This window comes from Canis lupus, chromosome 35, assembly GCF_048164855.1.
Source record: "Canis lupus baileyi chromosome 35, mCanLup2.hap1, whole genome shotgun sequence".
In the NCBI taxonomy this organism is placed as follows: domain Eukaryota; kingdom Metazoa; phylum Chordata; class Mammalia; order Carnivora; family Canidae; genus Canis; species Canis lupus.
This window is the reverse complement of record NC_132872.1, coordinates 24,064,104-24,091,351: the sequence shown is the minus strand read 5'-3', so window position 1 is coordinate 24,091,351 and position 27,248 is coordinate 24,064,104. Positions and strand designations below refer to the sequence as shown.

The 27,248-nt window shown below is 36.5% G+C and overlaps 1 protein-coding gene across 47 annotated transcripts in view; it reads right to left on the bottom strand.

The window, feature by feature from the left end:
* The window catches only part of ABI3BP (ABI family member 3 binding protein), a 240,572-nt gene that overhangs the window by 50,443 nt on the left and 162,881 nt on the right, over positions 1-27,248 (bottom strand). For 12 of the 47 annotated variants that reach the window (XM_072811858.1, XM_072811872.1, XM_072811863.1 and 9 more), the window contains 16 exons: positions 26,643-26,726; positions 25,229-25,285; positions 24,162-24,221; positions 23,418-23,501; positions 22,730-22,789; positions 20,246-20,320; positions 19,137-19,193; positions 18,443-18,514; positions 17,925-17,972; positions 17,070-17,165; positions 14,947-15,021; positions 11,984-12,058; positions 5,029-5,088; positions 4,402-4,449; positions 3,467-3,547; positions 1,247-1,324 (listed from right to left, as the gene is read on the bottom strand). In XM_072811858.1, the coding sequence (XP_072667959.1) occupies positions 1,247-1,324; positions 3,467-3,547; positions 4,402-4,449; positions 5,029-5,088; positions 11,984-12,058; positions 14,947-15,021; positions 17,070-17,165; positions 17,925-17,972; positions 18,443-18,514; positions 19,137-19,193; positions 20,246-20,320; positions 22,730-22,789; positions 23,418-23,501; positions 24,162-24,221; positions 25,229-25,285; positions 26,643-26,726 (1,110 nt within the window). The remainder of the gene's footprint in view (positions 1-1,246; positions 1,325-3,466; positions 3,548-4,401; positions 4,450-5,028; positions 5,089-11,983; positions 12,059-14,946; positions 15,022-17,069; positions 17,166-17,924; positions 17,973-18,442; positions 18,515-19,136; positions 19,194-20,245; positions 20,321-22,729; positions 22,790-23,417; positions 23,502-24,161; positions 24,222-25,228; positions 25,286-26,642; positions 26,727-27,248) is intronic. The other 35 variants (XM_072811892.1, XM_072811894.1, XM_072811896.1 and 32 more) reach the window with 29 other exon arrangements.

Below are 27,248 nucleotides of genomic sequence, written 5' to 3'. Positions count from 1 at the left end.
ATCCAACTATCTTCTATTAAGACACTAATTGTTTCTATTAAGCAAAAATACAAAAAAATAAGCATACAAAAACGAGGGCGTGTTATGGATGCAACGTGATTGACCATCTGTTGGTAATGGTTGAAGCTGGTCAGGAGGACGTGGGAGAGCTGTCATGTTAGGTTTCTTCTGTGTGGATTTATAAATAAATACAAAGTTAATAAATAGAAAGGTAATAAGGAAAAATAACAAACGTTTAAAACCTAATAAAAAATGAAACCAAACAAGTAAAAAAAGATTGAGAAAATTTACAAGAAGTGTCCTATGCCATAAAGTGTTCCAGTTATGTTTATTTAGCATAAGTACTGCTCTGCTTTCTATAATATACCTTAACATTAGATGTTTAAATAATTTTTTTTTACTATTTCAAATTTCTTGCACCAAATTTTTGCCACAAATTATGACTGACAAGAAGTAAAATAGATGGGTCTTCCAACTACTTAAAAAAAGTTTACTTTTGGGTTTTGGGCTTCCTACCACATGATAGATGTAGAGATGAACAAAAGCAATAATTTAGAACAAAAAGAAAAAAAACACAAAAATATCAGAAATCCACAACTGATTCTCACCTAAGTAAGATAGAAAAATACAAAAAAGATAGACTTCTAAGAACAGGGTGATAGAACTTTGTGTAGGTGAGTTCACTTCCCAAGAAGTAGAAAGGAAGAAATAAAAGGAAATCTCTCCCAAACCCTCCCCTCGATATTTAAATATTAAGTCATCTTTAAAAAATGATTCTTCTTAAAAAAAAATGATTCTTCTTGTTATGAGTTTCCTTCCTCAGGCCACAATATCAATATGCTCATGGAGAGGAGGAGATGGGATAGAGAGAGGCAGGGAGAGAGCGAGCAAGGGGGAGGGAGAGGTGAATGGGGAAGAGAAAAAAGCTAAAACAGACTATTCTTATTTAGATGTGGAAAATGAGGCAAATGAAGGTTAAACAAAGAAAAAAGGCCAGATGGGGGAGGCTTTCCTTCTTAGTTCTCAGCATCATGTGGTCAACCCTATATTCAAAAGCCAAGTTCTAACTGAAGAAATGGTCTTCCCTACATTCGAGTGACATTCCTATTTGGCTGATGTCCTGCACCTACGAAATGATGAAAACGAATTCCACTATGATGAAAACTGACACTCTGAAAAGAAAACTTCTTTCCTGCTTAAAAATGAAAGAAAAGCACTTTACTATACGGAAACGAAATAGCATTACCCGGAGTTGTCTTTGCCAATTCAGTTGTTAGTGGAATCTTAGTTGTGAAGACTCCTTGGGTGGATTGGTGTGTTTCTGCTGGGGAAGAACACAGTAAGGCGGCTGGCTTTCAATAATTATCACCCTGAACATGTCAAAAAAATCACCCCACATTTTCCACCCCGTGCATTGATGAAAGGGAAACTGCATGTATAAGTATGCCTCATCATCACAAAATCTCAAGGTTAAAGGTACATTTTAATAGCTCATTTATTAAGTTTTTTATCTTCTGGTTCTATTATTTTAATGGTTATTTTAAGGATTTCCAAAAGCTTTTTGTTCACGATTACATTTCATGATCCTGGACACGGCTGTTCTTAAATTGTGCCTCTTAACTGTTTTTAGATATTATTATCCTCACGCCTCCTCTCTATTCCATAAACTCCACAAAAGTTATTTATGTGAGCTGGAAAAGAAATATATCATATGAAAAGAGGTGAATTTACACTATGTAAGAATAAATATTCTTCTATTTATGTCCTGTGAGAGTCAGTTTATTGACATAGATACACTTCTCCTGGCCAAAGTAAAAAAATAAGTGTGGCTCTACTTTTACTCCCATGTTATCTCGAAGTCATCACAGCATCACATAGATGTAGCAAATTACTTTGCCACACACTGTACTCAAGAAAATACTTGGTGCATAGAACACACTGGCATCTTTTTTCTGCCCTGCTTTATAATCTGGATTCTTCTCATAACAGACATACTTGGGACAGTTGGCAGGTGAGGGTTCTTGCTTCAATAGACTGAAGTACATTAAAAACAATAGGGAGTAGAAAGTAGATAATTGGTATATCCAGCAGTGGTTCTAGAAAAGTATGTTTGCCTTTGCTGCGCTGGGTGATGTTCACTTTGTGGGCCCTGGCTAGGATAGACGAATATTTGGAAATTAGGATACATTTGGTCAGTTTTAAATTTTGTCCTTTAAAAAGGATTTCATTTTGAAATGTGATCTCTCTCTCTCTCTCTCTCTCTCACACACACACACACACACACACACACACACACACACACACACAGAGGACAGATTTATTTGAAAAGGGATAAAGGAAAGAAAAATAAGGCCACTGATTTTAAACATAGTCATGTGGGATGTGTGCGGACAGGGCAGGGGAATTAACAATAACAAGCAGGGAACTCTTGTTTTCTGATTCAATTTCAATTGAGGGCGAGGCAAACTGGGGTCTCCCGTGAAGTGAAGATGTCGGTGAACTTTTGGAAAAGCATGGCCCACTCATCCTCACCAACCTTCCTGACACACCTAGCCCAAGTCGCATGCTCATCAGATTAGCCTGACAACCATTCTCTGAATTGCCTCTCTCCCATCTGTCTTTAACCTGAAAGAACCCTTCACATCTTTAACTCTCACTCCAACTTGAAAATCCAGGGTAAATGTCACCTCCTCTGTCACCTCCCCTAATGCACCTAGTAGTTTGCTTGCTTAGCATGTTGCTCATTTCTCTATCACACTCGTATGTATAACACGGGGGTGAATCCCAGGAGCTCTGGTGACTGAAGAGGTGGGTTTCAATCCAGCTTTGACATTAACTGTGTGACTTGGCCCAATTTTTTAAGTCTCTCTATGCCTCAATTTTCTAAGCTGTAAAATGAGGCAAGTAATAGAACTTGCTGTGCGATTGTTATGTGGTTTAAAGAAAAATGTTACACACAGTGCTGGGAGGTACTGAGGAAGCCCTACTCTCACTAAATCCTGTTTCTTCATATTAGATGCTGAGCTCTCCGGAGTAAGGGCTCAACCTTAAAACAATTTCTTTTTTGGAACTCTCATTGCTTAGCATTTCACTTACCACCCATAAAATAATAATTACGAGATGAAATTTTCTTCCCAAAAGCAATTTCAAATATGGAAAAATCAACCAAGAAGTATAGCACTGATACACACTGGGAACATTTCTTTTTTTAGAGCAGTTAAAATTTTGAAAAGGTGTTTTAAAATATTCTCATTTTATATTGAAAACCAGCATAAATACTAGAAGGACAAATATATGGTTAATGTAAAAGAATGAAGTGGAAAGGATTTTTTTTCTTATATAATGGTAAGAAGAGACCCTTTATTGTTTAGAAACATCCCATGAACACAAAGTACGTATGGCAACTTCAAGGGCAATGCCTAAAAGGTAGGTCTTCGTTGGACTGAAATATGAAAACAAAATTTACCCAGAGTGGTTGGCAGTTCCGCTTGACCAGTACTTGGTGAAATCATGGGTATAGAAGGGCTGCCTCGTGTCTCTAAAGGAGCTGCAAAAGAAAAGTACCGGCATTTTTAATCTTTAGATGCAAAAGCCAGCACCAGGCCAGAATAATATTACATGAGATTCCTTCATTTGAAACAGAAAAAAAGGAAAACATTAGGTGGGTCATGAAGAAGAAAGTTAAGTGTAATACAGAACCTTCAGGAAAATGACCGTGGAATATAAGAATAATGGTTCTCAACAGTTGGTTTTTGTTTTGTTTTTTTGTTATTTGTGTACCAGGACAGATAAGAAGTAACACTCAGGGCTTGACATACTCCATGACCATCCCTGGTAAGGATGGGGTATGAATGAGAAACAGATGTGGTCAGCTGTAGCTGTCTGTCTCTCCCATCAAGAGAACATACAGGATTATAAACTGAGTGAAAATATTCGTTATTGTCACAGTCACCTGGAGTCTCCTCAAGTTTATTTTTAAAAATAAACCATTAGCAAAGTTCAGTATTTTGGCCAATATTAATAATAATTACATGCCAGAACCTTTCATAACTTGTCACATGCTAGTGTGTTTTAACACGACAGCCGAGAACCACTAAACATGCAGAAAATGTTAACTAGATGGGCATGAGCACGTGGAACCATTTCGAATGTGGAAATAAATGAGGTAGGTGGAGATGAACTCAGTAATGAGTAAGTAGTCTTAAGCTGGTCTTCAGGGCAAAGTCTTTACAACAGTGAAGCCATTGCTTTTCTATTTTGGAAAGAGTAAGAGTAATGAGAATGAGATGATGAAGTGGATCGAGAAGAGATGATGTTTCGAGCTGATAAGTTGAGAAAGACCTGCAATTGGACTGTAGCAAAGAAAACAATTAGAGTTGGTTGGTAGGGGAGACACATTACCTATTGTTGTCTCTGGTGCATCAATTCTAAAGGTAACAGGTTGCAGAACTAGGTCAAAAGCAAACCACGGAAATATATTTATGAGAATTACTACCTGGTAAAGTAAACAGCATTTCTGCATTTCAGATGCTTCCATTTGAACACTTAAACATCTCAAAGAATCATAATAAATATGATAAAATTCTATATATTAGATGCCACTAAGGAAATTTGGTTTAGCTAAAACTTGAATCTCATTCACTGCGACTTTGAGGAAAATTTTTGAGTAGGCACGCACATTTTTGACTCAAAGTACACCCACAGTTGGAACGTAGTTCTATTTACATTTTGAAAGAAGGTAAAAATGGTCGGTTAACAAGCATGTCTTATAATTTTAGCACAATCTCCTTTTCGATGGAAACATTTCCAGAGGAAAATAAGCTAATTATATACTATTCCCTCACATTAACCAGAGAAAAAAATTCAAGCAAATTATAAGATGAAATCTTCACAAAAAAGAAATACACATTTTATATCCATAATACTCTCCAAACTTCTTCCATATCACAATGATTTAAAAATATATTTATCTCAAGAACGTTTTTTGAAAAAACACACCTAACTGGCAAAATAAAACAATTTGTTTACCAGGTTCACTCTGAGAGACTTCAGGGTCTGGTTTAGGGGGAAGGAGCACATCTCTTGGAACTGAAAGAAAAAGATTATAAAACACTGTACTATAAATGCCACATCTGGAGTGAAACCTAACCTACAGATAAAATATCCTGGAAAACATGAATAAAACAAAGGCATTTTCACAATTGCTAAAAAGCCATGAAAATGGTTGTTTTTTTTTCAAAATGGAAAAAGTCACTGTGTAAGGAAAGCTCTGATGGTAGTTAAACAATATTGGTCACCGTTCTTCATGAAGCCTTCCTTGAGGGGAAGAGGAAATAACAAAAGAGGAAATAACTAATGTCATTAAACACAAGAGGGTGGCTTAGTCAGTAGAGCATGCTACTCTTGATCCTCAGGGTTGTAGTTTCAAGCCCCATATTGGGTGTAGAGATTACTTAAAAATAATATCTTAAAAACAAACAAAGAAACCCCAAGAAAACCAGAAAGTTGACTCTTGCCTGAGGTGGCTCGCTGCCATTTGATATTCAGACTCAAAGTCCACAGAGAGCAACAGAAAAATACATTATCCTAGTAATATAGGCATAAATGGCCCATAAATTAAGGGAGACAGCAAGAAAGGCAAATTCTTGAATATCTGAGAGGAGAACAAAATTTTATTCTAAAAAGCACTCAGAAAATGGAACAAGAGGTGCCTATCCATCATTAGAAGAGACCACATGTAAAGTCTATGAAAGTGCTTGTTACGTAGTTAATGCTAGGTACATGTTGTCATTTTTGTCATTCTTGGTGATGTGCCTTCTAGTAGATTAGGTTTCAGGGCCTCTTTGACAGTTGAGAGTGTGACAACTAGGGACCAAATGTCAGGTAGAAGAGACACACTTACAGTCAGTCCTTGATATCCAGTACATTTTTAGAATTTATTTTGGCAAAATAAAACAGTAGACTGGGAATCTGACACCTTATCTCTCACTGAGGAAAATACCAGGGTAATTTACCTACTATTAGTACCAGATTTTTATGACAAAGTCTCCTTCCAAGAGAAAGGTAAAGTGATTCTTTGGCTCAGTTTCACCATAAAGAGGTTCTTCTCAGTCCTACTGTCTTGCTGAAAGGTTTTCCTACCACAATGAAGATCTGGTAAGTACCAGAATCCCTTTGGTAGTCATCTTAATTTCCTTGCATCCTAAATGATGCTGGGGAAAAAATTTAGGATCCAGGGTAGAATTCTATCTCAGAAAAAGAAATCTTTTGCACCATGAGGTGCCCAAGCACCACTTCCCCATTAGTGTAGAAATAGTTTATATAGAACTGACACTCTCTTTGTACTGCTTTTGGAGATCATATTTAACTTGCATATCACTTGTGTTCTCAGTCTAGGCCGCTAAGTCCCAATGCAGTTATAGTTGTGGAATTTGGTACAGTGAGTAGAATCTTGACTCAGAACATTTATGAGCTAAAAGGAACTTGAAAATTTGATTTTGGGATCCCTAGGTGGCGCAGCGGTTTGGCGCCTGCCTTTGGCCTAGGGCGCGATCCTGGAGACCCAGGATCGAATCCCACGTCGGGCTCCCGGTGCATGGAGCCTGCTTCTCCCTCTGCCTGTGTCTCTGCCTCTCTCTCTCTCTCTCTCTGTGACTATCATAAATAAAAAAAAAAAAAAAAAAAAAATTTGATTTTTTTTTAAAGAGGAAAAAAAAAAGCTTTAAGAAGATCAGTGGTTGGTCCACAAAAACTAGAGAAAACTTACTACAATAGTGAACATTTGACCTTTGCTATGTAGTGTTTTTGAGATTCAAAGGGTAAAATATGAGAAATTTCCAGTTGTAAATCAAACTAAATGTTTATCTAGAGGGCGAAAGACTTTGCTTTGGCTCTGTGAAGATCATGGCCATACAAAGAGGCCTGTAGTTTCTAAATACCCTAAAAGGCTACAGTTCTCGACGATACAGAGAGGAGCTGGGATTAAGGAGAGGCTGAGAAAAAAATGTGCTACCAATAAATCCACCGTACTGTAAATACATTACTCGCTGCCTGCTTTCGTTGACTGTGGAATGTAGGCCAGGGTAATGTGAATTCCTGCTGCTGCAGTTGGCACTTTTTAACCATGAAGTGATGATTTAATAAACTGTCACTACAGACTTTCTAAAGCAGGTGAAATCAGTGGAAAGGAAAGAAATAGAAATATTCACAGGAAAGGGATATGAATCATTCTTACTTGGTCAACTGCAGCTCCAAGAAATGAAACCTTTTTTTTTTTTTTTCTTTTTCCCCTGTGTGGCATTCCTCCATATTACATTGAACAAAAGCATGATTCCTAAAATCTAAATCTTCCACGTGGGGAGAAACTTAGTGTATTAATAAAGAAATGTATATAAGAAGGCGGTTTTAATTTCCTTATAAGAATATTTTTATAATAAATATACTAATATATAATACTGGAATTCTATTTTAGACTCAATTATATTAGCTAACTTACCATTTATATTGACTAACCAATGATATTAACTGTCTTTTTGGATAAAGTGCACCAATCCAAAGAAAGATTCAACTAAGATGATCACAACTAAGGTCTAAGAGGGACAAATGCAAATGAATACACAAGAATGTTTTGCTAGAATAAAGGAGAGAAATTAATCTCTTAGTCTCTGATAAAGATGATGAAAATACAAAGTTTTCAATGAGGTTTACTCATTGAGGTTTGCCATAGCTACCAAGTGACTTATCTTGGAAAAGTAATACACGTGGGCTATACGGCATTTCCACCTCCAGACTCTCTGTTCCTTTATTCTAACCTTGTACCTTTAGGTCCAGTCTGGGAGGAAGCATGTCTCATGCCTGTTTAGAGGCAACTTTCAGAGCATTTCTTCTGCCATCAGGCCACCCTCTCTTCTAGAGCCTTTTATCTTCCATTATTTCCATGATCTTTCATGTCTCGCCATTAGTCCATATTTCCATTTATCCATGATTTCCTCCCTCTTCACCTATGAAACAGTTCAAAGGCTCCAACATTCTAAAACTGATAATCCTATTCCCTTGAGAAGGCCTCCCCTTCAAACCATCCTTCCCTTATACTCATTCCTATAATCAAAAGACTATCTGCTTTGCTACCTGGTCTCTCAATTGTATCTTCATCTGCTGTGGTCTGGCTTCTACTTCCCTGAACCCTTGCAACCATGGATCTCCAATGATTTATCCACAGCTCTGAGGTCCAAATGCTCCATAAACTTAGTTTTTTTTGTTTTTTTTTTTTTTTTTTTTTTTTAACTAATTCGACAGCAAAACCTGACTAGACCTGACCTAAGGCTAATTACATTTTTTATTCATCTGGTGTGGCACACTCACACTTTTTGCTGCAGACATATTAATATATCTGGCATATGTTCTGTTTTACCTTTCTAAGATCTGGAAACTGCTGGATTCTGAAGCATGGCCCATGGGTTTCAGTTACGGGTTTCTGGATCTGCACTAAAAGTCCAGCATCTCCTCTGATCCCTCCATACCTCAGTGTCATTTCTGAGCACCCCTCCCTGCCTTACCTCCTGAGGCCCTCCTTCCTGGTACTCTCCTATATTTTCAGCAGCAACTTCTGCTGGCTACTCAATCCTTATCCATTTCTTAAGTGTAACTGTGTCCCCCAAGCCTTTGATCTGTGAACTCTTATTTTTCTTGGTCTATACTTTCTTTTTGGATGACATCATTCACACACAAGATTTAATAACCTGCAATCTGTAGACAGGTGACTCCAAAATCTATATCCTATATTTTCAGTTCAGAAATCCCCAAATACATGTTGACTACCAGTTAGACATTCCCGTTTGAAAGTCCTATTGGCCCTCCACACCCAGCATGCACAGACACAAGTGCTTATTCCCCTGTGTTCCTTGCCTTAGTAGCATCATCATCTCACCACTTGCCCAAGTAGAAGCAACAGTATCCTCTTCCTCTCCATAGCCACAGTCATGGCCTACATCCTACCTAGTGATTCTATCTCCAAAGGCATTTCAGCATTCTTCTCCCGTTTCCTAACTGCAAAAATGCATAAGTGTGGCTGCAAATTGGAATTTACCAAAGCAAATAGTTCCACAGAACACCTGTGAGGACTGCATAACTTGCCAAAATCTTGATTTTCTTTCTGATTCACTTCCAATGACTGAGGCCTATCCAGATACCTATGGACCAGAAGAGTCACCACAAATCTCTTTAATTTTTAATTTTAATTTTAATTTTTAAGATTTTATTTATTCATGAGAGAAACAGAGAGAGAGAGAGAGAGAGAGAGAGAGAGAGGCAGAGACACCTGCAGAGGGAGAAGAAGGCTCGATCCCAGGTCTCCCGGATCACGCCCTGGGCTGAAGGTGGCGCTAAACCTCTGAGCTACCCGGGCTGCCCAGCTATTTGTTTAGAAACAGATCTACAAAGAAAGCACCTGTTGAGCCAGGTGTTAGGGCAAGCCCTTTGCTCTGAATTTGAAATAATTCCTCTGAGGCAGATCTGAAGCAAGGACAGTTCTGTTTTGGTTCTGGATGTGGTGTATGGACTCAATTTTTCTAGATTCCTCATTAAATGCTATAGCAAGAATTCAACTGAGTGGCTGGAAGGTGGTTTTTTAAAAGCCTAAGCGGATGAAACTGGTGTCGAACCTAGGAATCTACAGAATAGAAGGACTGTGTGGCAAATCCTAGGCTGACTTACTGGATACAGATCTAAAAATTCAAGTTTGTTACTCTGATATCACTCAGAATAAATTTTGAGATAAACTGTGATAAAACATAACTCTTGTCTTGATTTCAGCACTACATTTTACATTCTTAGATTTTTGCTGAGCGTCTATTTCTTAATGTATTATTTCAGTACGTATTAAATATACGTGTTGTTTCCCCTCCGCTTTCTGAGCTATAACCTAGAGGAGCTTCTAAACAAGATCCTGGGCTCATTAGGATGCAAACTTGCACCTAGATATGACCCGGAAACTGAACATAACAGAGCCTATTCTGTTCAAGCACTTGTGAGAAAACTGAAGATTATTCCTGTAGGCACCACACCCCTCCAGCAACAGGGGAGTCCCTAATCAACATATGGTGGGACCAGCACCAGGTTTAGAGATAGGATTCTAACTGAACACGTGAAACTGGAAAGTCAATGGGATAAGCCCAATGGAGGCTCCAGGGGGAAGTTTTGCTGTTGTTCCAGTGCTCAAACTTACAGGTTAGAGTTTCTGTGAAAAATAATGTAGAATTAAGGCAAATATTAGATATCTAAAAAGAAAAAAACAATTTAACTATAAGGCATAATTTACTATTAGATATGGTTTAACGAGATTAAGTCATACCAGGACCAACAGTATTACTTTCTCTAACAAAAAGGAAAAGCAAACAGGGATCCCTGGGTGGCGCAGCAGTTTGGCGCCTGCCTTTGGCCCAGGGCGCGATCCTGGAGACCCCGGATCGAATCCCACATCAGGCTCCCGGTGCATGGAGCCTGCTTCTCCCTCTGCCTGTGTCTCTGCCCCTCTCTCTCTCTCTCTCTATCATAAATAAATAAAAATTAAAAAAAAAAAAAAAGAAAAAAAACAAAATCACTCAAACCTCCTCTTGTTATCATTAATGACTCAATTGCTATTACACTTTTTTCCTGCAACTCAAAATAAATTGATCTTTTGCAAGTGGGAAAAATCAGCTTTTTTTCTTATGGGTATTTATTATATTGGCTGTTGTGTTTAGTGATGTAAATTGAAATTCTAGACTTCAGAGCACAGGGGCCTCTCTCTGGCTTACGGCCACCTGCAACAACCAGACTATCCCACAGCAGCAATAATACAAATCTGGAAAACATTTATAGCAAGTGAATTCCACCTTGCTTCCAAAATGCCATCATTTCATGCTATGGCTTAGAAATCCTTTAGTTCTGGGAATGTTCCATAGGCTTCTAGGAGCATCTAGAAATTTATAATAATTGGACCTTTAAAAAGAAAGAAAAAATTAGAGCATTTTCCAGATACTCTTTCTCATTAAAAATTAGCTTCATTTGGGTTTTAGAGAACTGTTCCTCTTACAGTGGCTTCCTAAGGTCACTTGAGGATCTAGAGCATTGGTGGCAAGACTCAGGAAATGTCTGGGCCCTTGTGGTTCCCACATCAACTACTTCCACGAATATAAAATTATTTCCCCCCCCCATAAATGGACAAAAGAACTTCTCAGATAATAAGCAAGAAATAGATTTATAGCTAAAGAAATCCCTTGTGTATGCAAAATTTCTTATTTCTCAACCTAAGCTATTGTTCCATGAATCGATAAAGTCTAATATTTTTAAAAGATTATTTATTGATTGATTCATGAGAGACACAGAGAGAGACAGGCAGAGAGACAGGCAGAGGGAGAAGTAAGTAGGCTCCCTATGAGGGGCCTGATATGGGACTCGATCCCAGAACCCTGGGATCATGACCTGAGCTAAATAAAGGCAGACACTCAACCACCGAGCCACCCAGATGCCCTGACAAAGTAGAATTTGACCAAAAAAAAAAAAAAAATCTTCAGTGCTGGATAGTGTAAAATTACTCAACCAAAGATAATGGGTGAACATCATTTCCTCTGTTTGCAAAAACATTTTATTTTTTTATGGAAAAAACTTCAAATTATTTTATCTTATTTCAGTGAACCATTTGAACATAGTATAATTAGCACTGGTAGGTTTATTATTTTTTTTATAGGTCAGAAAGTATGAGAACTTTAGTTCTAAAGGAAAAATCTACCCTTGGCATAATTCCCTATCATTTGATTGTCTCAATGGCTTGCTATAGGAGAAACCACATAACTAGCAGAAATTCTGAGATCATACCATGGATGATTCAACGTGGTGTGGGAACATGAGTGAAATATTGACCTCACATCTATCAGCTCTCAGGTGTCATTGCAGCCGAGTGTGACCGGAGAATGCATTTGGCTTAAACAAGAAATAAATCATTTACCAGGTGGAGTATGTGATACTTCTGGACTTGGTGATGTTTTTGGCTTTGAAGTGACACTCTGGGACACCTTTCGAGCTGAAAGAGAGAACTCAGATCATGAGTCATTTTGTTTCAGCATCTCCCAGTCTTGCTAAACATGGGAGATATGACAAGCTATAAGCCTGACCAGGCATTTTAAAATGAGAATTAGATAGAAAAATAAACCTTAAGCTCTAAACATTTATCTAGAATTCCAGACACTTTTAGAAAAACGATGTCTGAGATATCACAAAATATGATTAAGCATGAAAGGTAGGATGTAGTTTTGTTTTTTTTTTTTTTAGATCTTCTTTTCAGAAGAGATAGGTAACAGTTACATTAAAGGAGGACTGTTCCTCTTTTCTGGATGTTTGCTTGACTCCTCAAATCCAGCCTCATGTCTTTCTGTGAAGATGAATTCAGTGAAGTCAGAGCAGAAGTCACTGAAGCACGGACAAGACAAGCTTAAGCTCAGCTCAGGCAACAGCAGAAAGGGAAGCAGGAGGGCCTAGAGTGAGCAGGCTCACATTCCACGATGGCCTGCAGTGCTTAGGCCCCAAATAAATCTTTAAGCAAATTCACGAACTAAAATTGTCTTCCCCCAACTGTTCCTTTGGAGTAATGAGGTGTTAATGTAACAGATACCAGAAAAAAGGTCTCATTTATTTATGGCTCATTTTACAATTTTAAAAATGGTTTTATAAGGATTATGCTCTTTGATTCTTACCATGATGATGGAAGGAATAATGAGCTTCACTTTAATGGCTTGGGTTAGTGCCTTTCTGTCTGAGGTTACACAGTAATTAAGTACCAGAGATGAGACTTAAGCTGAATGCTGAGGTCCAGACATGAGCACAGGTCCAAACACTTGGGTTCTCTAGAGATCAGTGCTGAGGTCACATTTTACCTTCTTTTTTTTTTTTAGGCGGAAATAATAAACCTGCCTTAACCCAAAGGATGGTTGTGAAAAGTAAATGTGCAATGTCAAAATGTGAAAATTATGACTATAAATTTTTTTTCCATTTCTAAAAGATTTTTGCCAACTTGACATTGAAGGGTCTGAGTATATTTTGATTCTCATGTTCTTTGCCCTTACATAACCCAGAAGCACCCATCGTTTTGATGGTTATAGGATTTCTAGGTATAAAATTAATAATGAGGTTGTTTACTATTACCTATGAACACTGGAATCTAAAAATCAAAGCTTTATTCAATGACAAAATATTCTTGATGATTTGTTATAAGCTTTTTATTCCACTTTGCCTTTAAAATATTGGCATCTAAGTATACAGAGGAAGAAAGGTTATATGCCCAATTAATGGAATTTCATTCTGAAAAAAGTAATGGAGGAACACACTATGTTGTACTTGAAGTTGTACACACTACTGTGGGGATACCCAACAAGTCTAACAATAATAATTTGCATTCACTATTGTTATACACAAAATATTGTTCATCTAAATGGCCTTTTGAAATTTCTAAGAGCTAGACAAGGTAAGGGAGAAAGTACTGGGATTTGAATATTTATCTTTACAAGATTTAGTTCATATGTGCAACATCTTTAAAAGTCTCTAAAAACCTCCTGTATTGCTAGGATCTATTTAGTAAGATCATTCCCTTGGGTAAGGGAATTCCTAATTTCACCTACTTTTATGTGGAATAATTAGAATGCATTTTCTTTTTCACGATAGATTTCCCAAATCTTTATCTTGCATTAAGGAACACTGGCAAAGCCAGAAGTATCTGGGTTGCAGTTACTTTCTATCCTATTATGGGTGGAATTCCGAGCTACTACCTCAATTAGGCACAATTTTGATGCTGCTAACATTTTCCTTTCCCCAGACTGTAAGTGGTAGTGAAGGTTCCTTTTCTAGGAAATTGGAGAGGTACACCCTCATACTTTTTGGAAGCAGACCATGTCACAAATGATATAATTAAATGTATGTGATAGGCCTAGACTGTAAATTCCTTGACCATGGAAAGATGCAATTTTGTCTCATATCCCCAGTGTCTGGCACATAGTCAGCATGCAATAAATATTTGTTGAGTGACTGATGAAATGAATTAATCATTTAAGCATTAAGGGGTGATATAATTTGAAATTAGAGAAAAGAGATAGGAGATCAATGGGAACAGACAAAGCATGACCAAGTACATGCTTGGCATAGGCGCCAATGCTAGAAATGTTTGGAAGAACGAAATGCATCCTAATTATTAACAGATGGATTACAGAGGCTGGTTGAGGAATAAAAATTAGATGTCAAATACGGAGAACCTACCAGAGATGTAAATGAGAAACTGCAAGGAGGAAAAGATGAACTTTTTTTGAGGCATGTCAAGTTTATATGGTAGCCCCAAATAGAGATCCTCTGAGGCAGCTGGAGAAACTGGACAAGATCTTGGTTGAGAAGTTAGGGTTACATTGAGATAAGAGCCTCTTGAAAAGAATCAAAAATAGTTTATATGTTTTTTTTCTCTGGGCCCTTACCAAAATTTTACAAGCAAAACCACTAAAGCAAAGTTATATGATCATTATGTTTTAGGAGAGAAGAAATATATAAACTTCATGACATACTGTTAAGTAAAATCTATTGAAAGTTAAAAAAATTATATGGGAATGGCAGGGAGAGGCACATTCAAGGACTGTGGAAAGGACAGGTATTCCCAAGCTCAGAGAGGCAATGGGAATAGGTAATCTACTCTTTAAAAAAATCCCATTCTTCTCCAGCTCCTTTTTCAAATAACGTAACTATAAGGAAGTCTCCTGGAATAAGCTATTCCGATAGCATACTTTTTGATGAAGTTCAAAAATAAATGTAAATATTGTTTAGATTTCAAAGGAAGATCTGTTATACAAGAGTTAAAAAACCCAACTCGCTGTAATTCAATAGAATAATTTCACTAATATCAAACTCTTCAGGCCAGAATATAAAATATGTATTTACCTGGCTGTGTTTGTGGGATTCTTGGATGTGGAGATGTTTTTGGTTTGGGAGAAGCACGCGGTGTCTGCTTGGGAGCTAAAAGAAAGAATATAGGTTTGGAGCTCTTGAGCGCTTCAAGAATCACAGTATCTAAGCTTCTAGGATCTCAAAAATGAAGACCTAAATACACAGCAATTAATGCAATTAAAGCTTCCAAAGAACCACAAAATACAGGAAGATAAATTTCTTATATTATTATAATGGAAAGCAAAACAAGAAACTACATTACTACATTAAATGATGTCCAAGATATTCACTTGGCAAATGAAAGTGTTGGAATTTCAGAAATATCTAATCAAATACCTTTTCAATAGATTAAAAGTAAATTTCATGATAGTAAGAACTCATCCTAATTACAAGTTTATACCATTTTACCAGGATATCCCAGTACAATATTTTTAGGTGCAGATAAATACAATTTCCTCTAAAAACAAAGTTAGCATGTTACACTCCAAATATACCTAGAAAATAAATGCATTTTAATAAAGTGATAATGGAAAAATCTTATTAAGCAAAGCACAGTTTTCCTTGGTCATACTGGGGAAGAAAAACTGAGCAAAAATGGAAAGGATACATTCCTGAGAAATTTATTCCTTTCTTGGGCAATTCTTAAAGTAGTTCTAGGACATTCACTGTAAAAACCAATGATTTCTTTACCAAGAAAATTAGAAGTATATTCTGCTGGAGAAAAGGAATGATTAAATGGGAGGTTGCAGCCTGTGGAAACACCTCATTTGGTATAAACAGCTTAAGAGAAACAAAACGTTTTTCAGGATCATGGGAGTTTCCGGCACCTTAAGGAAGGCTTGCTGAAAATAAGAGTTTTTAGATACCAGAAGTTTCTAACAAGTCTGCATACAGTGGTTGCAGTGGAATCTTCAGTGGAATTGCCTGTAGAGAAATGAACACCAAGATATGCAAGAAATTGTACTGGTATAGGAGTGTGAAGATTTAGAGCTTCCTTTCTTAATCGCTCAGTCTATAGCCTCACGTTCTCCACCAAAAGTAACAAGAGTTTTAAGAGCCCTTCCAATCCTGAAATTCTCATTCTAAGAGTTCCTTTCAGTCTTGTGACTTTCTCCTTGCTTATGGAGGTTCCTGATAAGCTATTTGCTTCTCCCAGGATATGAAGTAGGCACCACTAGAAGTACTCACAATTAAACATTTCAATCATATCCATTAATACAGTTATTTAAAAACACTTGGGAAAAGTTAGAGATAATTAGCACTGACCCAGTTAATGCAGTTAGTGTGAAACTTTGGTAAAAAAAAAACTGTAAAGTTGAACAGGTAAAATTTAATAAGTTATTTTAGAGGACAATGTAGAAAATTAATATTCATATCACCTTTGGAAATAGACCCATATGAAATAGTTTAATGACAATCAAAACACAAGTTTGGGCTTATTTTTGATAAACCATCAGTCCAAGAAAGCCTACAGATTGAGAGGTTTTTTTCCTTGTAAGAAGCAGCACATCACTTAGTTATTCATGTCAGTGATTTGTTTCCCTATATTTCAAATTCCACCATCAAGTAAACCTTTATGACTTGCCAACTAGCTAGTTTGACTTCATTTTTTTTTTTTTTTATTTATGTGCAGTGAAATGGCAAAACTGCGGCAGGAAGAGGAATAGAATAAGGATAAGATGACGGGCCAGTTGTGGCCCATCCTTTATGTGGATTGCACAGTGAAATTTGTTTCTGGAGGTTTCTGTTAATCTCAAACACAAATTAGATAACTTAAAAGATTTTGTATGTGACCAAAGAACTTGCACTACTCAAGGTGATAAAGTACTTAAAATTAGAAAATATATTTATATTTAAAATTCGAATATAAATGTCCTTCTCCAGAAACATTACTATGTCCTGTTTGAAACACCTGCAGAGTAGCTGAGAAAGGTTTTTCAGCCATATCCTGAAGAATATCACAACACCGTCATGTGAATGGCTATAGTTTATACATAAGAGAAGTGAGGCATCAGAAAAGTAGGATCGTCTATCAGAGAATGCGAGCAAAGTGATTAAGTTAGGTGTTTTGATGTCCCATATTGTCTTTCCACTCTTTAGGTTCTGTGAACACTCACCTTCTACGTAAAATACAAAATAATATTTACCAGGCTCGGTCGGAGGCTCATCTGGGCTGGGTAGGATTATAGTTTGGGAAGGCAGAGGAGATGTCTCTATGGTAATTGAAGGAAAGTACCTGGGGTTATGATAGTGCTTCACAAACTTTAAGTACAGATGACAGAAAGGACGGTAACAATTAAAAAAAAAAAAAGGAGAAAATTGCAGCTCTGTAGCAAAATAACATTCCTACTCCTTCATAATGTATGCAATTTTAAAAATGCTGAGATGCCAGATTCCAAAATACTTTCAAAGTAAGCAATATCCTTACTTTTTAAATCTTCACTTCAAACTAATACCTCCTTCAACAACCCCAGAATAATATATTTACTAGTAACCTTAAAGGGAAAACCCAAACAATAAAAAATGTTAAAGCATGAGCCAGGGAAAAAGCATTGGATTTCACTTAAAATTATAGCAAAAAAAAAAAAAAAAATCAAACAGGTAATGACTATGATGGAATGAGTGTTAATGGAAAGTATGTTGCTAGGGCAGAAATATAAAATGGATCACCATACAAAAGGAAAACTGAAATATTCAACACGATACAAGCTAGCAGAATGTTCAATGTTAGGAAAAAGATGCTTTAGGTGTAACAGTTTCACTGACTTAAATGGAGAAAGAGGCCAACGTCTAGATACAAAACTGAGCAGAAGAGACTTTTTGGACGATGGTTATGAATAGAAGCACCTAGAAAGAAAATTAACTGCCATGACAAAGAATGATGCTGCAACATGAATTCACAATGAGAGAGAACCTGAGGTTCTCAGGTGATGGTGGCGACGAGGACAAAAGCTGCAGAGGCATGTCATTACCTAGTGTGCTCTCGGGTAGCTCAGACACATTTGTAATAGATTCCACAACTGTAGCAAAAAAAAGGAGAACAAGTTTAGAAAACTTTCAGATGCTAAGCTACAGCCAAGTATTTCTCTCTTGAACTTGAATATAAACACGCCTCATTCTCTTCGGAGTTTGCATCCTATTTTAACAGATAGGACAATGGATTTAGAAAAAAGAGAGGACCAAGGGGGGAAATCCTATTCTATCACACTCATTCTTCCACTAATATTAATGTTTTAACTGTCCTTATCTGGCCGTCAGGCACTATGATGCCTCAATATTTTGATACCATAGAGAAACCAGGATTTCTATATTCAGAGGTTAGTTATCATTGCAGTTTTAAGAATCCAAGGATTTTGGAAACTATCGCTCTTCAGTTGAATTCAGTTGTAGAACAAGTATCGCAGCTTGAACTTTCATGTTCCATGGACATAAGAGATGCTAATTTAAAAACTGTTGAGTCATTGAATCAAAGCATGAAAACCTTTACCACCTTCAGTCTTTGGTTCCTCTGGACTGGGTGGTGCTTTGGCAGAGGGATACAGATAATCTGTTACAGTTGGTGCTACGGAATAAACAGGGAATGGCTGGTTAGTGGTGGGCAGGGCGTAACACACTGTCACAGAACACTGTATTTAACTTGAAAACAGAGGTTATCCCAAGTAGATACATTCATGAGATTACATAACATTCAGGTAGACTAGGAATGACTACAATTTAAGAGGACAGAGATGAAGGCAGAAAATCAAGGCAGTGTTCAGTGTGGGCATGTGCACACACACACACAATAACTGGCAGTGTCTTTAGCAATTTCTACCTGGAGCAAAGCGGATAATTTCACTTCCTTACAGATTTTGATTAAGGATTCTAGTAAGAAAAAGACAAAGAGCGAGTCCTTGAAAACATAAAAATGAAAAATAGGATGTGCATATTCATATTTAAGGAGTGATCAGATTGTTAAAAAATTAAATCTTGCATTCAGAGTGAAAGGGAACCAAGGAAATTGCGAAACTTGCATAGCAATACAGCAGGCATCAGCACAATGCGCTGTAGGTAACATTTAAGAGTCACTGGATGAGCACACACAAGATGTGAGGAGCTGTGAAATGTCACAAAGCGTGAGGATGACTTCTGCAATGAGATGGAAAAGCACATATATCTTACTTCTCATTGGGAAACATGTTTACCTATAGCTTCTTTTGATGACTCAGTGCTTAATGTAACCGATTCCAAGACTTCAGAAACTAGCAAAGAACACAAGATGATACAATTCATCAAGGATGGGTTGTTGCCCCATTGAATGGATGCATACAAACTGAACATTTAGAAAAGTGTCTCCTACCTATAGATGTTCAATGTTGGCTATTGTGATAATAACAATATCATTAATAACACTAAGGGAGGCTCCAATAATTTAATTGAATTAGCAGTTTTGTGAGTGTTGTAGGTAACTGTTAACAACCATACCTTCTTCCATCATGAGCACTAAAATGACATTTATACTATATGTTGGCAAATTGAACTTAAAACAAACGTAAAAAAAAATTCGAGTTAATATACTTGGGTCATAAATTTTAAGTGGGTCATTTGGAATTGATCTTTTGTATTATAGTAAATAAATCATAATGAACCATTACAAAAAACAAACAAAAGAAATCCTCCCCCCCAAAAAAAATCCAAAATGCCATTTAACTAATTAAAGATACGTAAAGAGGTGAAAAGGAATTATAATCCTATGCTAGAAAATTTAAGAGCTTGCGTTTCAAAATATATGTCAGGTGTAGCAACCACATTGTTGACTTAAAGTATTTGTTTTCAATTTTGAAGGGCAATATTGTATAGAGTGGTTTTGTTATCTTTACTTGAGTGGGAACTTTCTCCTTCCTTGATGGTCACAATGAGCTAGCATTGTTTCTCACATAGTAGAGCACAAATTTCACTTACTACTAAAGAGAACTACGAGTTTGTAACCTTTAGTAAGAAATAAGAATAAAGATAAAATCAATTTTTCTAAGTGTTTTTATTGACTATTTCATCACATACTTGATTGTTCTCTATGTGATAGAGTAAGCACAAAATAAAATGAAGATAAGTGTGTTTATCAGTTGAATAGCAATTGCTATGAATATATTACTAATGAAATACCAATAGAACATCATGGAAAGAGTCTATACAAATATATAGAGTTACTAAATGTGTATATTTGCTTTTTTTTTGTATTTGGAAATCAACACTTGGAGTACGTCCCCTGAAGCTCACAACAGTGAACCCAGACAGAAAAAAAAAGTCTAATTACCAGGTTGACTCTGTGTCATTTCTAGGCTTGGTGATGTCACCGGTTTCAAAATAAGAGTTTGCAGTTCAGTGGGAGCTGAAAGAAGAGCATCTAAGTTGTCAAAGTAATTTTGGATATGTCACAGATTTTAGATAATGGGAGCAATGAATTGAAATGCATAGATCTTCAAAATCACAGGGTTATGGAGAGCCATGCAGAGTATACATTATTTAAAGCAGCCATTGACAAACTGTGGCCCTCCCAATCCAGCCCCTTGTCTGACATGTGAGCTTTTGAATTTTTGAATGGCTTTTGTATTTTTCAATGAGAAAAAAAATTTTAGAGTAATATTTTGACATGTGAAAGTGGTATAAATTCCAAATAAAGCTTTATTGGGACATGATCACAAACTAAGATGATTCAAAGCATATTTTACATATCATTTAACATATTGGTTTTGGTTGCCTTCAACTGAGATACTACAGCAGAATCAAGTAGTTGTGACAGAAACTGAATGGCCCACAAAGTATATTTACCACTTAATATCCTTACAAAAAATATTTGGAAAAAAAATAGGTTCTCACTGACTATTGTATCTGAATCTGAATTCCCACAAGGGCTTTCTTTCTAAGAGCTTCCTACCACTGATTTTATGGTATTATCATTACCAAAATATGTAGTACCATTTAGGAGCATGTTGTTCTGTGTTCTAGTTTGACCTCCCCCTTGGGCAACCTCATTAGGTATTGAGAATTTTTGTTTTATTTTTGCTATTCCTATCCTTCTATGTACTAATACAAAATACTGAAGTTATTTCAAAGCCCAGTGTTCTCTATAAGTACACATAGGTCTTTCACGCATTTAAATATTTTCTTTATTTTTACCACTCAGTTAAGCAAGTTGCTTTTGTATAAGAAAATTGCCTTATATCTAAAACAACAACAACAACAAAAAGCCCCTGAGAACAGGGTTTCCTCACAATTATATCGTACTCCTCTCAAGAAGTGAAACATATTCTTATTTTTGATCTCTACTTCTGTTCCTCACCTCACCCCACTCCGCTGAACTGGTATTATGATGCTGGAAACACAAAGGGCAAGGAGATTTTTGTTTACTAAGCCAGAGAAATATTGCTAATTAAAAAAGAATGGAATGGAATGGTAAGAGAATTGAATAAGATGCATCTTTTGTTGGAGATAATCCTTATGCAGGGCATATGATGAATTTGGCCACCATAGAGGTCTCCCAACCATGAACCTTCTGGTCAACATGCAATTGTAAGGATGCTAACTACTGTTTGTGTCCTTTCTTTTAGAGGGCATAGAGGTGGGAAGGGGAAGTGAAAGTCGACAAGCCATATCATTGTCACTCCTGGGATCCAACTGCAATAAGCTAGAAGGACTCAAAATAGAAATCATGGACTTTCTTAGTTTCAACTGTGAAATTTTGCTAAGTTTAAAGTGTGGGAGGAATATTGATTTTTCCCCTATGTTTTTGAAACTAAAGGAAGAAAATCTTGGGTTGCTATTGTTTTTATAGGTGGAAAAACCATCAAAAGCAATTACATAGACTTATGTTTCCTAAAACATATTATATTTTCTTGAGTTTACTATCAAGTTTGAAAATTTTTACTTTTGGGCAGCCTGGGTGGCTCAGCGGTTTAGCACTGCCTTCAGCCCAGGGCCTGATCCTGGAGTCCTGGGATCGAGTCCCACTCAGGCTCCCGGCATGGAGCCTGCTTCTCCCTCTGCCTGTGTCTCTGCCTCTCTGTGTGTGTGTGTCTCTCACATGAATAAATAAATAGAATCTTAAAAAAAAAAAAAAAGAAAATTTTTACTTTTCTTATCTAATTTGCTTATCACTACTGATGGTGTTTTGAAAACCAAAATAATAACAAAATTTGTTAAAGGAATAGATATTAATATGATTAGACACTCAGAGATTCCTACTTAGTAAAGATTAAGAACCAATCCAAACTGTGGTGGAACAAAAAGAATAACCAAATTCATCCATGGCAGGGAAAGCCTATAACTTACATTTGCTAGGATTGGCACTTCTAGGAAGCAACTTTTTTTTTTTTTTTTTGGATAATTTAATGTAACAGGGAGAAATCATCCTAATATAAGAAAAGAATAATGAGAATGTTTCAAAAATCTTATAGAAAGTAAGTTGCTCAGAAAGAGTGCATGGTATTTCATTATCATCATTTTATAAATCTAAATACCAAATAGATGGGTTGTAATTTGGACTTCAGACATTTCCTTCGATCAGATAATGAAATTTCAAACAGGGTTTCATGGCAGATAGATTTCCTTATCTAGGTCCAGGGACACCTGTTAAAAACAATAGGTTGCACTTGAATTAAGAATCCTGACTACCCCTAAGATAAAGTATGAAACAGAACAACAGCAGTGTAAGGAAGCAGGAGCAACTCTGGCCATGACAGTGATGGAGTAGGTTTTTAATAAATATAAAAGCATATAATGAGGTCACAAAAGTCATTACCTAATGTTGTTTCTGGAGCCTCAGAACTACGAATAACAGGTTCAAAGCTTGTAGCAGGAACTAACCAAAAGCAACAATATGAACATGAGAAACTTTAACCACACATGAAAAAATCTTAATTTTTCTTTCAAAACACTAGTTTCAAATGAATAACAATTTTTTTAAACTTTTGAATTGGCAGGAAGTAGTTTCTTTTTGAGGATTTGGTCAAACTAATTGGAAGTATTCATTGCAGAAGGTAGTCACAACCTTTCAGTTCGACTCGATGTTATTATGGTCAACATGAGGTTTTCCTAGGTATTTGATTTTGTGACTCTAATCAATATGAAAGCTTGCTTTGGAAATTCCGTTAAGGCAAAAAATGAAAATATATGTGAAAGTAACTTGTTGAAGTTTTTGGAAGCCGAGAAAAATACTTATGCTTCTATGATCATGACCACAATAAATAGATCATGTGTTTAAATGCAGATATAGCATTAAATAACTACGAGTCACTATTCCAGTCTTATGATACAATACATCTTTAAAGAGACCAAATATTTCACTCAAGTATGAGCTGCTAACCATACCTCATGCCTTGACCTTTAGAGACATGGAGACTCTTACTTCCCATCAGAGGCATTTCCTTGAGATCCCACTGGGACAGACTGCTAGGGTTCACCCCTCAAGCCACGGATAATATATTTACCCTGTTTGGTCTGAGGTGCTTCAGGGCTTGATGTGGTTTTAGGTCTGGGACGTGGACGACGGGTTCGTTGTGCTGTTTTAGAAGCTGAAGGACAAAACTTCAGATTACTCCAGTGAAGGCAGTTTTGGAAATTAGGCTCTAGATCTTCTAAAATACATCATATTGTCTTGAAATTCCAGGTATATGTATTTCAAGACTGATGTATTTTCTTTTTTCTGTTAATGACTTTTTTTTTTTAACCACTGAAGATTCTTGAGAGATAAAACTCACACATAAAACTACATCAAGGAGTGAGCAATCTCATAAATCTGTAGCTTCCAAAACAGGTAAGGACTATAGCCAAGCTGTAGGTGGTAGGATTTTAGGTTCACACCAAGAAATGAAACTTTTCTAAAGAATCTATGATATCATGAGAATTGTTATGGTTTGGTTGGTCAAAAGAAAATACAGACATTACCGACTTTGAAACTCAGCTTTAAATTTGAGCCCTGTTTAGACAAAAGTACATGATGCAAGTTCAAGATTACATGGTTGACAGATATTCCTAGGTCCATGCATAGCTTTTAAAAACAACAGATAACTTCTTTTAAGAGTTCTCAATGCCCTTAAGGAGAAAAATAAAGTTGAAAGACAGAAGATGACAAGACAGTCTTATAAACCTGGTGACAATGTCATTATGATTATGATAGAGTGAGTTGATGATGAGCAGGAAAAAACTGTTGAAGGAACACAGAATATCATTACCTAATGTTGTTTCTGGGGCCTTGGTTCTAAGAGTGACGGGTTCAAAGGCTGTAGGAAGAACTGGCCCAAAATAATAAAATAAACCAGAGAGAATTTAAGGATTCACTTGAATACTAACTGCAAAAGTCAATTTTAAAGCTTTAGGACTGACAGAAAAGAGACACTCTGCAGATTTGTTCACATTTTGCAAAATACCCATTAATCTCATAAGATAGGTATAGCATTATTCTCTGCTAAATATCACTGTGGTCAACAAAAGTTCTCCTAGATGTTTGGTTATCTGATTATTGCTAATATGCAAACTTCTGCTAGACAAACTTTTTATAAATTTATATATATTTATATGTTTCCAGCTATATTGGAAAAAGCATTTATCAGTCTAGTTGTACTTCTGTACAAGTTGAGACAAATGCCTATTATTTAAGTAATCATGGGTGCAATAATGAGCTTATTTACTTGAAAGCATGAGGATCAATACATTATGCAGTGTGCTCATCAAAGTAGTTTCGAAGTAGTCTTTGACTCAAGAAAAGTTAAACATTGTTAAGCCCTCTTAGCGAAGAACAAGGAGCCTACTCTTATCATGAAAGCCTATCATTTAAACTTTCAAGACTTAGGCACATTTAAAATTTTGACAATTAACTAAAAACATCGTTTTTTGAAACAATACATCTATCAATATAATCACACGGACCCTAACACAATAAAAAATAATGTAATTAAAGAACATGGAATTTCTGTAATTGATGAAGTATAAGCAGTGTAAAGGGGTGGATGGAAATTCATGTTTGAAACGAAGCTTAAAGTAGTCAATGCTGTTTCAGCACATGCACGTTTTCACATGAAACAATGAATTAGTTACAGGGCAGTTTGATGTCCTGAAATGAGCATATTCAGTTTTCTTAAGTTCAACAAATAACAGAACTTAGCATAATTTCAAGATAAAGACCACAATGGAAGACAACAGAGGATGTTGGAATGGTTTTGCGATGCAAAAGAATCTTTAGCCACAATGGTATGACAGTGACCAGGAAAAGCACTATTTTAAGGACACACATTCTCATTACCCACGATTTCTGGAGCTTTAGTTTTAAGAGTGCCAGGTTCAAGATCTGTAGTAGGAACTATGAAAAGCAATGAAATAAACACTTGTGAAAAATCAGCAAATTAAATCTAACCAGTACAACATTGCTTCAATAAATGTATAGCAATTACATTTTCTTTCTGAAATTAAATACTTAAAGATTTGGTCACCCTATAACCAGGTAAACATTCTCTCAAGAAATAGTGATAGCTTACATAATCTAGTGAGCATCTCAAAGTCAACACAATCTTCTCTTGGGTGTTTTAATACCTAATTCCAACTATTGCCCTAGGAAACTTGTTTAAACGTTTTACCAAATATATACTAATAAAAGCGTTCAGGCAATTGTTGGCTTTTCTATGGAAGCTTTAAGAAGATAGCATGGCTAAATAAGATGGATACAGTAAATGACTTTTATGTTTGAAAGGAGGCATAGAAAAGAACAAAGCAAAGTGAACCATGCTCATCTTGTTGTGAACTCCTAAGTGGAAATAGGCTAGACCCTCACATGATGCAAAGGCATTCCACTAATCAGGATGAGTAACTACCACTCAGTGTGTGGTGCCCAGGGGAGCAGCTCTCTGCTTTAATCACAAAACTGGTACCCTATATGTGTGGAAGAGATTGCAGGGAAGGCCACTAATGCTTCTAGGGTCACATCCAAACTTTTGAGTCGTACCTTCAAGAACTTTGTTCAACTGCTCTCTGGACTCTTCCAAACACTACACTATCAATTACCACTTAGAAGCATGACCTCCCTCATTCCAGGAGGCCTGTGCTCTCTGGCTGGCCTCCATACCTGCTTCCTTCTTGCCTCTGTTCAAATCTATGAATTTAAGACCCACCTTCCTCCTAACTCCTTATTCCTGTCCTTCACAAACTTCTCACTAAGCTCATAGATGTTTATAACACCTGCAAAAAATAATCTGGAATTGCATAGACACATTGCCTTGGTTCAATCTTTGAATGTTTCCTATTGGGGCAGGTTTTGACTTTGACTACAGAAATAAAAACAAGCTGCCTACATCTGGGATATCTTCACAGCTGTTGATGTAGCTGTGGGGAAATTAAAGGCACTTAATGTTTCTTGAAATAAAAGTGATTAGTTCTACTTAAGACATTTTATCTTTTAGAGAAGTATGGAATGAAATAATCAAGAATAAATATAATACATATTAAAGTAGAAGATCCTATGTATAAAGCACAAGGAATCCAGTTGCCACACATGTCTCAAGTCATGTTTTCCTTTGCTAACTCAATGGTGGGATTCAGTACAGATCATCTTCTGCCTTCACCTATACTGGGGTCATATGGGCTATCACTTCAGCCACTGGCATCAATCCCAGACTCCCAAGAGCTGCCAAGACTCACTCCTTTAACCAGAAACCCACAATTACCCGGTTTTGTTTGAGGTGCTTCAGTAGTTGGTGTAGTTTTATGTTTGGGACGGGGACGACGGGTCCTTTTCGATATTTTAGGAGCTAAAGAAAGAAAACCTTTGGTTACTAGAGTGCATAGTTCAGAAGTGAAGGGTAGCATGACACATGACTCTAGATTTTCTAAAACTTACTACATGTAGTAAATTTGCCTTATCAGCCTTTTAATTTGAAACTTTCAACCTTAGTAGTATATATTCTTTTATAAATGCAAGTTCATTGTGAATGAGTCATATAGAATCAAGTTATTAATTCAAGAAGCAAAATAGTGTTTATAGTTGTATCAAACAAAAGGGGTAAGTCCTGCTGCAGAAACAGTATGGAGTAGCCATAGTCAGATACAAACTCTGTGACAATTTACTAAGATAAGGCCATATAATTAACTAAAATATTTATCAAAGGACGGGTATTACACAGAGACTTAAAAAAAAAAAACTAGAACTTCAGATCCACAGAGAAACTTCCTGATACCCTAATAGTCATTAGTGTCAAAAGAACTGCTTCTTAAACCCAGCTTTAACAAGACAGGGTTAAAAAGCACAGGAGATGACAAAACAATTTCAGATG